This window comes from Topomyia yanbarensis, chromosome 1 (genome assembly GCF_030247195.1).
Source record: "Topomyia yanbarensis strain Yona2022 chromosome 1, ASM3024719v1, whole genome shotgun sequence".
Taxonomy (NCBI): Eukaryota; Metazoa; Arthropoda; class Insecta; order Diptera; family Culicidae; genus Topomyia; species Topomyia yanbarensis.
In genome coordinates, this window is record NC_080670.1 from 18,335,597 (window position 1) to 18,348,333 (window position 12,737).

The 12,737-nt window shown below is 38.5% G+C and overlaps 1 protein-coding gene across 2 annotated transcripts in view; it reads right to left on the reverse strand.

Moving 5' to 3' along the window:
* The window catches only part of LOC131677043 (calcium-activated chloride channel regulator 1-like), a 144,064-nt gene extending 133,760 nt beyond the window's left edge, over positions 1–10,304 (reverse strand). For both annotated transcript variants that reach the window (XR_009303276.1, XM_058956563.1), the window contains exon 1: positions 8,902–10,304. Coding sequence is in view for 1 of the 2 variants with exons in the window: in XM_058956563.1 (XP_058812546.1) it covers positions 8,902–9,081 (180 nt within the window). In the remaining variant the exon portion in view is untranslated. The remainder of the gene's footprint in view (positions 1–8,901) is intronic.
* Positions 10,305–12,737: the final 2,433 nt, after the last annotated feature.

Consider the following 12,737-nt stretch of genomic DNA (forward strand, 5'->3'; position numbering starts at 1 on the left):
TGTGAGATTGCGGAAGGTGGTGTGCGTGGATGATCGCAAAGCGCTCGAGCGTTTGTATGTTAACGTTTTTGTCGCATAAGCTGGCGTGTATGTAACTTTGCGTGCGAAAATTAGATTTATAACCGTGTGGCATTTCGCATGTTTGCGTGTATTCTTGATGATCGTGTGCGGACCGTGAATTTGATACTTAATTGCTGTTTCAGTTGATAGCCTCGTCCTTCATTCGTTCGGTGCAGCGTATTCAGATATTTACGGTTCGAATTCAACTTCAAGTGCAAACTGAATTTTGTTTCCATGCTGACTCGGAGTGGGATTATCGAGCAAAAATTCACTAGACCTAGGAAAAGATGCCTTCGATCGGATCGGATCTTCTTTCGGGTCAAAGATAATCCGCTAATATTCTAAAGATTTCGAAGTAATATTCAACAAAAACTGATATCTTGAAAGTTCGCTCAAATAAGCTTAATCCTGTCTAAAGCAAGCAAATGATGCTACTGACGACAAGGACTACCGCGTCTACATACCCGCTCACAACGTTGAGATCGACGATGTAGACGCCGATTTGAGTTTATCACGGGATGATCTACTGAAGTACAGTGTAGGCTGTTTTACTATGCTATATTTCTCTTTAAAAAAAATTAGGTAAAAACTATTTTTTCTCCACAAAGGAGAAATTTGTTTTAATCCACTTTTGCGCGTTAAGGGCACAAAAACTACAACTAAAATAGCTATGGAATTAGCGATTCGGTGTCATCTCATTAGACGCATTGCTCTAGTGAGTGAAGAATTTTATTTTTTTTAAATTTAAAGCTCTGGATGGGACAACATCGAGTGTTCCCTTAGATTCGTATCCCGTTCGGCTGTTTGAACACATAACTACAATCAAATGAGCCATTGTACCAATAAGAGCCGGTGTGGCAAGTGCACCGAGATTCATGAAAATGACTCTTGCATGGGAACTGCTGAAAAGTGTGCATATTGTGGGGAGAGTCCATATAATATATTACTATATCACGCATACAAACATCGCTCGAAGAATTTGATGTTTTCTTGTAGACTATTTTTTTTTTTATCTTGAGGGGCTGCGAAATATAACAGACCGAGGAAGCGCTAACACAAAGCCGAAGCAAACAGCTCTTGGTCGTGGAAATTTGAGATCAAACTAGGAGCTTCAAGCTTTTCCAGGAACACCAGAAATTGCAAGTGATATTTCAACAAACAACAACAACAACACGGCCGTTGCATTTGTATTCTGTGTAGTCTCAGTTTGACACCCCTTTTCAGTTCGACTGTCGTATAATAATTTAGTTATTTAAAGATTTTTTCGTTTCGAAACTAACTAGCTTGGACTAAACTAGTGCCGGTTTTGGTCCTGGTTCTAAGTGTGTGTGTATCGGATTCTGATGAAATTCAAAACACAAATTCCATACAAGTCATAGGCCTGTGGATCAGTAGTCGATTCCCATATTTGTTTTCTTTCTCGGCTCACAGGTGAGACATTAAAAGCCAAATTTTGAATACAAATAATTTCCAATCATATTTTTCATGCATCAACTTGACTCGTATATTCTTTGGGCCACTTTTGAATCAATTTAGGGCACTGAAGAGTCCCAAACCACAAGCTGATGTTTTCTAACCCACTAGTCCCACAGCTAGTGGAAAGTCAACTTCAGTCGCACCTTCACAATGAACCACCAAAAAAAGATGATTGATTCCGCTGTTTCGGATATAATTGATTTACACGAACTCCTAAATGGCGGCTGAGCCCCCAAAAAAAACCATTAATGGGTTGCCCTGAACACCATTGCCATCGACGTGGTTCAGCGAAACACACCAGAGCGGACTGAAGCGCTCGGTGTTTTTTTTCACTCTTGTTCTTGATGTTGTCGTAGGTGGCGGTTGCTGCTGATGCTGATGTCGGCGATGAGCTGGTGCCCCTGAAGCTTTCACTTTTTTTCGTCTACAACCAATTTCGATTCCATTAACCACTCCGGACGGAACTCCCCCAGCCCGACCTTCCCATTTATTAGTTGGTGCGTGGAGTGCTTTTTAGTTTTGGACTAACCCATTTTTCCCGTTCCATCCCGGGTCCGAGGTCAGGGGGTGAAGCTTTTAGTATGGCCTTTCGATCACGCATCATCTGGCAGCGAGTAATATGTATTTCTTTTTTTTGCTTCTCGGGAGATGTTTTCGTCCGCGAAAAAAAAGCTACTAACATTCACCGAGCCAAAATTGGAAGCCGAATAGGTTGTTACGTTTATGATGAAGCTCAAAATGCGTGTTTCAGCTTATATGGGAAAAAGCGCGAACTCACAGTGAAGGCGTAAGAAAATAGTCTGCTGCCAGTCAGTGATGGTTGATGTTGGGAACACCGGGGCGGCCGACGTGGAATCAATTATGCCGCAGATGGCTGTTTCCGATGTGCACTTTATGAGAGGAACTACCACTCCGAAGACGCACAGAAGCTCCAACAGTATGTTACGAACTGCAGATTTGACCGACGTGTTCGTACTTTGTTTCTGGGTTAATGATTGATGAGCAATGATGAGCCAAATGTCGGTGTTTAACTGGCTGTTGCTTGTTTTGCAGAGAAACTTACGTACCTGGCTAATCCAAGGCTGCGTCATTTTCGCTGAGTCTGTGGGGTTATTTGAGAACTTGTTATTTCCATCAATAACAACTTGTAATTGTTTCGCGAGGAATGGAAATGTCAAATTAAAATACGTGCATTTTGGATAGAAGCCTTTAGGTACGATCGACCCTAGTTTCACCAGTAAATGTACGACAGAAACCGCACGGAATAAATTCATAACAATTTTTCGGGTAATTTGTGGCCTCCCATTAGTCCATTGGGCTTTGGAGCAGCATTTTTTTTGGCCCGATGTCAAATCACAACAGTCGTACATTACCTCCCGTTTTTGTCAACCAATCCACATCCGTCCGTGCGCTACAGTCCCAAGTTTATTCACGCTAACATTAACTGAACCCCTTCTCCCCGTGAACAGCTTCGGCGGTAGTAAATACCGAAAGCAACAGACCGAAACACGTTGAATATTGTTCTATGGTCACCGCATAGAACACCAGCGAATGATATATGCTCTTCTGCTGGCCCTTTACAATATTTTAAGCACTCTTTTTCGAAACCATCCAGCCAGACCGGGCCAGCTTTCAGTCTGAATCTGATACGGTTGAACTGCCAAGTGAGCACCATTCATACATACGTACATACAAACATACATATCTCTACATATCACACAGTAAAGCAGAGTTTGGTTTCGCTCGCGGTCGACAAGTTCTAATGGTCAACTGGACCCACGGGAGATACTATCGGCTAGGCTAGTTTGGTTTGGTTTGGATAGTTAGCTGCAGGGGGTTTTATTTCGGATTCACTGAAACCAAAGTTTTTGCTTGTTTGAGCAATTTGTAGAGATGTGCGTGGGATGTTGTTCTAGAAAAAAAACGGGGCTATCTTCTGCTGAATGACACCGGCTTTGGCCAGGATAAATCAAACTTCCTCTGCCGAGATGCTACTGTTTATTTTTTGTGCAGAAAATACGCTGTGGATTCTAGGGGATACATTGTTATGGAAAATTGACTTGATTTGGGATTTGGGAATTAGTTCATGTTTGATCACTGTCTTGTGAAATAGTCTTCCTTCCAATCGAGTTGATCATGCATTTGGCAACTGTAATTTTTCATTTCTTTGTAAGGCATCGATTGCCCAAATGATCGTAAAAACTGATAGATTATATACCGAAACATACTGAAACCTTATCTAATATCAACGCATTGAGAAAGCTATGAAATTGTCGAGCAAAAATATGAAATATGTTTTCAATTTTCAATATTTGAACTCTTTCCGCGATCTACAGTCGGGTTTGGTCGGTATCGGTATGGATCAATAAATTGACGACTTGGTACTCATAGCGAGTCTTCAATGAGCTGCAGATAGAATTAAGTCAAAATATTCAAGTTATTTTACTTCTTTTAGCGGACTTTTTAAATAAATATAAAAATATATTTAAATAAAATTTATTTGAACCTTTCGAAATAATAATGTGAACAGTTTGTTAGTATGAGATACCGCAACAGCCACCCGTGCTATACCTAGTCCATAAAGGTTACTATATCTTATAAGACGATCTTCTCAAAGATAATTTTCGTTATTTTTTCACTATCTTTTATTAATGTTTGGATTCTAAATATATATTATATTACATTATATTATATTATATTATATTGTATTATATTATATTATATTATATTATATTATATTATATTATATTGTATTATATTATATTATATTATATTATATTATATTATATTATATTATATTATATTATATTATATTATATTATATTATATTATATTATATTATATTATATTATATTATATTATATTATATTATATTATATTATATTATATTATATTATATTATATTATATTATATTATATTATATTATATTATATTATATTATATTATATTATATTATATTATATTATATTATATTATATTATATTATATTATATTATATTATATTATATTATATTATATTATATTATATTATATTATATTATATTATATTATATAATACCGAATAAAATTGCATCACAGACTAAACCACAGACAACCGACCAAAAAGTAATCCTTGATAATTCTAAGCAAACATCCTGTACACTGAGCGTAGGAATAACCAAAAAATAACAAAGTCACGATGGAACCAACTTTCCGGAGGTTCGCAAATGCGTAGGTACGCAAAGAAATATCTCGTGTGGCAGGCCATTTGTTCCTGTGGCTTGAAGTGCGGCATTTACATCACAACCTGCAAATTTATATGCAGAAGTGCCTGGAAAAAAAACGTCTGTTACCTTGTCTCAAGCAACACAATTGTTCCGTTCTGTTTTGGCCGGATTTGACATCTCGCAATTACGGAAAAAGAAGGCTATGGAGTGACATGCCGCGAACAACGTCCAGGTGGTGCCCAAAAATATGAACCCGTCCACCATGCCAGAGTTTCGCACAAAAGAAAAATTATGGGCAATCGTCAAGTGGAATTTCAAGAAGAAGCGAAAGACAGTTGTCATCGAAAGGCAGTTCAAGGTAAACTAGCGTACTGAAGCGAGGAAAGTGACCAAAGCGGCTGTGCAAAACTTGAGGAAAGGAGTCAAACGAAAGGCCCGGCAATTCACATTCGCTAAAAGCTTGTAAAAGTAACATGGTTTGATTTTATAATAATAAGCTTGACCAATTTACACACATTCTCGTTTGATATTTTTTTAATCGTAATACCCTTTAGTTCCGTGAGAGACGAGGTGAAAAAACTGCATTTAGGTAAAAAAATGCGCATGAAACAAAAAAATGTGAAGGACTGCACACATACAAATACCCTTCCTGGGCTCCTTTTCTTTACTTCTTGTCATAAGTTAAACATCCCTGAGGAAGTTAGAAGACAGAAGATGTCTTAATTTGCTAAAAATACATGATTTAGCAGGCAGTTTGCTGGTGTGGACAATGGACCCTTTGTGAGAACTGGAACGGTTAATGGGCATGAAAAGAATATCTTCAAAAGCGTTTATTTCCACTTTTGAGGACTCACGATGGCTCTTTCTGGCCGGATTGTGACCCAAACGCACCGGAATTACGGTCAAAAGCACTCCAGAAGCATCCTATGGAAGTGAACTTGGAAGCAGAAATGAAGAAAAAATGGTTTTCACACAAAAACAAGCTGACGTAAACGTTGTGTCTTATGAGCAGTATTAAGAGAAAGATAAGTGCATTTGGATTTGGCTATGAAATTGAATAAAAGGAACATAGAAAAAGTTTAAAAATGTTTTATTTTGGTCCACGAAATTTTAAAAGGTTGAATGAACTAATGTCACCTCACCGAATCTTTTCTTGTGATTCAATTCGATGAGTACTCATTATCTTAAACTTATAGTAAAGGTAGGGCTCTTATCGGATTTGAAATATGTAACAATAAACAAGAATTATTTCAATTTCAAAAATTAATTTCAAATTATAACGTAAAGGGTGCTGGAATTAATACTTTAAACTCGTTTTTCTCGAAATCAATATATTGTCACTTAGTCCGGTCTGACTTAACACCGACCAATTAGTCTGTCGGCCCGTAAGCGTTGTGAATACGTCAAAATAAGTTTCCCGAAGCATCAGATGTAGCGGATTCACTTTGTCCATTTTGTGAGATATATTTTTAAATGAGCTTGGAGCAAGAGCGCGTTATAAGATCGTGTAGTCGTACTACTAATGTGTCATCTTCTATATACAAGGAAATTTTAATTGTTACTATTTCACTTACAACTCGAAAGTATATGCTTATGTTATGAATGGTATCAGGGCTGGATGACGTAGGTGATGGAAGTGGATAGAGGAAAAACCCATTTTTAATACCGAAATACCGGTAATGAATGAAATAAGTACCGGTATTTTCGATATTATGTATAACTTTTGATAAGTATTATATCTGACCAACAGCTAAAACTGGACGAAAACCAAAATATCTTCATTTCCAGAAAACTATCCCGTAATAGTAGGAGTCAACGGAAGACTCGTAAGTAGAATGGCGCAGTATAAATAAACAGAAACCGTGACAGTAAACTTGTAGTTTGCTCCCGTTTCTTCAACCAACACTGCACACTCATTGTATGTAGACACGACACTCAAGAGCGAGATGCAGTTGCCATGGGATGTATTGTGACAGGAACACCAATTTGAAATGATAAAAAGCTCACATACGGCAAATGTGTCGCATTAGGAAAACATTTGAACCGAGTAATTCATATTCTATTAAATATAATTGTAGGTCGTCATATTGATCTCTATCAGAAAGTTACAGTAAAATATTGATTGCAATACGCTCTCGCACCCGTCCAAAGCAAATTTAAGGGGTTATATAAAAAGTTGGAACTCAAAAATCTAAAAAAAAATTGCTGCATATTCTGAAAGATTTAAGACTACAATCGTTTGCAGCGCACTGGTTCTTCCACGAATGAAGTTAACACCAAATTTTAAACGCAATTATCTCGGAGTGAAGTTTTTGAAAAGTACCGTTGCGATATCACCTCAAAAATTATTCATCTAATTTTCATAATTTTTTTTGAATTGTTCGTATTTACATGCTCGTGTACTTGATCAATTCACATTTCATCCAAAAATTTTCGCTAAATTACAAACTCGTTATCATACGCTACATACAAACTTCCACGCGATAAAAACACACAAAGGCTGGCGCCTTATGCGATACTATCAACCCGGTCGCAAACGAGACCATTTGTGGTCAATTTGTTAGCACTTATAAACACTGTCTCAAACATATAAACGCTCGTCTTCACTCGAGTAGGATATCTCCCACATCTGAACGATACACTAAAAATTAAAATCAAAATCGCAGCCCGCTGTAATTGGCCGTAAGCAATGTTTTAGTGGCGACAGGCCCCGTCTCGTCTGAAATCATAGTGAGTGATTCTGATAAAGAGCCTTTCTGAGAGCTCTACAGCTCCAGTTGGACCACATTGAACAAGTGGCGTTGTTTTATGTTTTACAACCAAACCAAACCTCCAATGATTACGGTTTCGAAATTATGTGATTTTGACTGTTTTCGAACATAATAATCCAGTTTTCTTAAATTCCAAGGTGCATAACAACGTAGTGTGCATCAGTAAAAAAAATCACCATCTGGGATGCCTAAAATAGAAAAAAATTGAAAAAATCTCTGTACATTTTCGGAAAAATCTGAATACTTCCAAAAAACTGTTGATATATGAGAAGTTTTCATAAATATGCCAAAAATCCGTCCTCTGTGAAGGAGAATCTGCGACCAAATAATTTTAAATAAAACTGTGATATTACAGAAAAATCTGTGTGTATGGTAACCCTGTGCATATCTTGAGAACGAGGAGTTTATTTTATACAAAATCTAATTGCGCCATTAAATTCAGCATGTAAATGAATAACATAATTAGTCAGATACTCGACTTTGTTTTGTTTTACATAACTTTCAATTGTATTGTTTTTATAATTGATAATACAAAAAATCTTCAAATACTCATTAAAATTACGCTGACATATAAACACGCCGTTTTCCTACATTTTCGGTCTATTTTCCGAAAACACAATATGCGGCCCCAACATACTTATGTTTTTTTTAAATTTTTGTCGAATGTTATCATGAGATTTCACAGGCTTCATGGCCTCGCGGATGATTTCGGCACCATCGGCGTAGATCGCAGATCAGTGGAAGAGGTGATTATGCAATTTAGCAGGGATGCAGCAGGAATCGAAATGACTGTAAACTCTGACAACAGAAAGCAAGGTGGGTACGGACGTGGTGCGATTCTAAGCTGTCGCCAAGGATTTTGGCGTAAAGATACAACTAGACGCCAAATCAACATCCTTTTATTTTGACGTACAGCTACTCCGCAGACTAAAGTTACCCTCGCTGGCGGTAGTGTTTCGTCATTTAGAAGGCTATAAAAACCAAACGGCTCCAAAAACCTCGCTTTAGCTACGAAGAAAAAACACGTCTTAATCGAACATTAATCGAACTAAATTTCCTTCCAGTGTGACCTACATAAGTTCTATCTCACCCCCCCCCCCCCTTCAATACATCAACATGTGGATCAGGCTCCCACGCCTAATCTTTCACCACGCTTCCCTTCGAGGAACCTCAAACCCCTAAGGTAGGCCCATAAAACATCCCCACCCAATTGGCGCAGCATCTGGCTGCAGCTCATCCTCCACCCGGCGACGGTTTGAAAAATGAGCTTTAGATCTTGACGCAGAGATAAATGAGTGTTTACACTTTTTCTCCTTTCAGATGGAAAACTTTTCATCGATTGCAAAAAGCACACACGGCTGCAGCACCTCTAGAGGTGGTCACTTACCTCCAGATTATGCAGGATCGTTTGGCAGTTTTCCACCGGTACGTTATCCCGTATCTCGACGACGACGTTTTTGTAGGCCGACTTGTCCACGTACACCGATGATGAATGGGAGGCGCTTGTGAATGATGATGCCAGCAGCAGCAGCAGCAGTACTGCAGGGACGGCGTATATTCGAGTCATTTTGTCTGGTTTTACTTCGGGTCAAAACTAACACAACTTTTGATTTGAAACGGCTGGCGGTAAGCGCTCGAGTACTCGCTGTCACTAATCTTAAAAGTTAGTCGGTATTTCACTAAGAAAAATAATTTAAACTCAGTTAAACAGAAAAGCACTTATCCTTTGGTTATTTTTAATGCTGTAATGGGTAAAATCGATAACCCAACACTGTCAATGGCCAAGTTTTGTTTGCAGAAAGTAACCATAGAAACCTGACGAAACACCGCGGTACGATTTCGTTCAAAGCAGACGTTAGTTGTTTTGATTTCAATTCCACTTTGCCACTAAAACGAAAACACGGCACACGGCGCGAATGAATGGTGTGCGGAAAAAATGGTTAAATTGTTACACCCTGTTTCGGCCGTGAATAATCGGCGTAATAATCCGCCAAAAATTGATGATTTTACACTTTTGCGCCCAAGGCGAACTGGGGCTAATCTTGCGCACACGCGTCACTTTATTGCTTCTGCTAGGTAAACCGACAATCACCGCACTTGCGAGATGAGCGTTTCATGCCCCACTAGGTCACTTCCGGTTGTGGGAGAGCCCGGACACTAAAACAGCCGGGTAAACATTCATGTACAGTATGGTGTTCTGTTTGACAATCGTCGCTTCATATTTGCCGTGTGTGTTCCGTTTCTTTCTCGCCTGTTCTACTTCGCACAGGTGAAAATTACAATTGTTTACGGTTTGGTGTTGATAAGGTTCCGCTCGCCGAACACATATTGGTAGTCACATGCGACTACAACTTTTCCGCCGGTTTGTCATTCGTCACCGGGCAAACAATCGTTCCACTTGTTTCGTTATCACACTGTTTTAGTAACTGTAGAGCAGGCTTGGGCAACAACCGAAACAACGAACCCGATTCTTTTCAATTTTCGTTACTCATCCCGGCAAGATCGTATTTCATTGAACACCCTTTTCACACCAACATCCCGGGGATCGTTGCCACCAACTAACCGCTGGAACACTCGTTCTATACTTCTATTACGAAACTGTGCTGCAACGGTCCAATGCACACGCGGCGATGACCGAGCGAACGGGGCTGCTGTGTGTTGTGCCGGCTGATTTAAAACCGAGCGAGGCGATCGCGAAACGAATGGTAGGCTTTCTGGGCGCGACGACGACGACACAGCGAATACTACACACGTGCACTTGCGGCGAACGTCGATAGCGGACTAAACCGACGCAAACGTTGTGCACTGCCTCGCCGCGGTGGAGAACGGGAAGAAGCTACCGAACGAAAAGAACCATCCGCCCGCCCGCCAGCCATAACATGAAAACGTGCGCACGATCGTTCAAAGCGCAAAACGTAGACGACTGGTCGTGCGAGAGAGGAAGTGAACCCCACTCGAGGTGGGTTTTGTTTTGTGCAACATTGGAACATGAATGAATTTGGGTTGTGTTCATGTCGGGTCGGGTGTTGAAATGAAGTTGGGTTCGGGTGGTTCGGTTTTCGTGTTTGGTTCGGAATAGTGAATGAATGTGCAAAGAAAGTCATTTAGTCTTCGGATGATTTATCGAGTGTGACATGCTTTTGTTCATCTGCGATGGATCGAATGACCATGATACGTAGCACGACTCAAGCGACAAAATGAAGCAATTGCAACGTTTTCGTTCTGTTGCGGGATGAATGCATATCATATAAGAATTTGACTTGTTTATTGCATGTTAGACGAAGATGTATTGGAAAGGAAGGCCATGCATTTCTATTGCATTTGTAAGCACAACTAAAATTAAAATCATGTATCAAGCTAATTGCGAATACGGATATTCGTCTTCTGCAATGATATTGTAAATAAAATATGTTTTGCTTTTATTTACAATTTCCGTCTATAGATTATAAATCCGAGTTTGCTACCTCCAGTAGAGTATCGTGGTTTAAATTGAGCTATATTTTGACAATTTAAATTGTGATACTGATGAGTTGAAACTAGTCTAAACTATTCTATCCATTTTCTATCTTTTGACAAAGATGCCTTTGCAAAAGTTTTTCTTTTGCAGTGATTTGTTGTAACATTTTTGACATTAGACTCGAAGGAATCTGTGATTAACGCGGATGGCACTATTATACATATTATGGAAAATACCCCAAAAATAAATTTTAACTTTGTTTGTAAGCATAAATCTTCAGAAATATTTTACTATCGCCAATTCGCTTAAACATAAAATACATAAGTTAGTCGCTGTTTATATTATTAGAAACTTTACGATGCACTGCATCAAAAATATTGAAAAAAGTATGTTTCCTAAAAATTGAATAACTTAGGAAGCGTGTGATGACTGCTGCTGAAACTTTGTTTGTGATTAGTCATGGCCTTGAATTTTATAACTGCTGTGAGAGAAAAGTGGAGCAACGTTTTGCAGGTGTTCGAAATAGATGAATACAATACATTTTCACGCGAATTGTCTGATAACTGAATCAGAGCATTGTTTAATTAATACAGTTGTTATTCGATAATATAGTGCTGACATTATTTGATCAGCTCCATAGCGGTTAATGCAATATCGTGACACCGTGAAAATCGTGACAGTTTTTTTCTTTCTTTAAAAAAAACAAAACTCGTCAAATATATGATTAGGGCTCAAAAGCCAAATGTCAAAATTCACTTAAAGGAGAAATTGAAGCCTTTTTTCAATAGGTCCAATCTGCAAAAGAGAGCCTCTCTTTGTTTACTTTCTCTTTCGCGAATTGCTCGGTCACCTTTCTGATTTCCCGTCAACTGTATGCATAATAAGCTAGAAAAAACCTTGGTCTTTCGAAACACCGATAAATGTTCAAAAAGTTTTGTGGTTTCGCGGTAATGATCGAAAGAGAAAGCGAAAAAAGAGAGCTCTCATTTGCAGCTTGGACCTAATGAAAAAAAGTCTTCAATTCTGAAGAAACCGTTAGTACCCAAGCAGTCAACGAAAGAGAATCTTTTCGCTTTTGTTTGATGCCAACGGATGTGCTGGGTGATTAATGGTGTGTCCGGAATTTCCTCCCAGAGTGAATCTTGACAGTTGGCTTTTGAGCCCAAATCATATGTTTGTCGAGAGCTGTAGAAATAATTTTCCTTGGTTCGTATATATAACAGATAAGTTCCTCCAGTTGGACGGCAAAAGGGGGGGGGCTGTTTGTCAAATTATTTCTTATAGACGATTTAGAAAATAAAATAAATTATGAGGCGTAAAATTTCTGAAGTTCATTTCTTAACGCTGTTTTACATTTCTTATAAAAGAAATGTATAGAATTCGCTCAAACTTTCAAGATTTTTTCCGAGGCCCGGAGGGCCGAGTCTTATATACCAATCGACTCAGCTCGACGATTTGGGACAATGTCTGTGTGTGTGTGTGTCTGTGTGTGTGTGTATGTAACGGACAAATTCTCATTCGTGTTTCTCAGCAATGGCTGAACCGATCTTATCCAAACCAATTTTAAATGAAAGAACTAAAAAACAGTATGAACGCTATTAATTTGTTTTTGATTCTGATGTTTAGTTTCCAAGATATGAATGTTTGAATGCATAAAAACGGCGTTTTTTGCAGTTTTTTTGAATTATCTGCCGAAATTGACAATATAGATTAACAATTTATATGTTTTCAGACAGCTTTAACGAATACCTTTCGAACAAGCTATA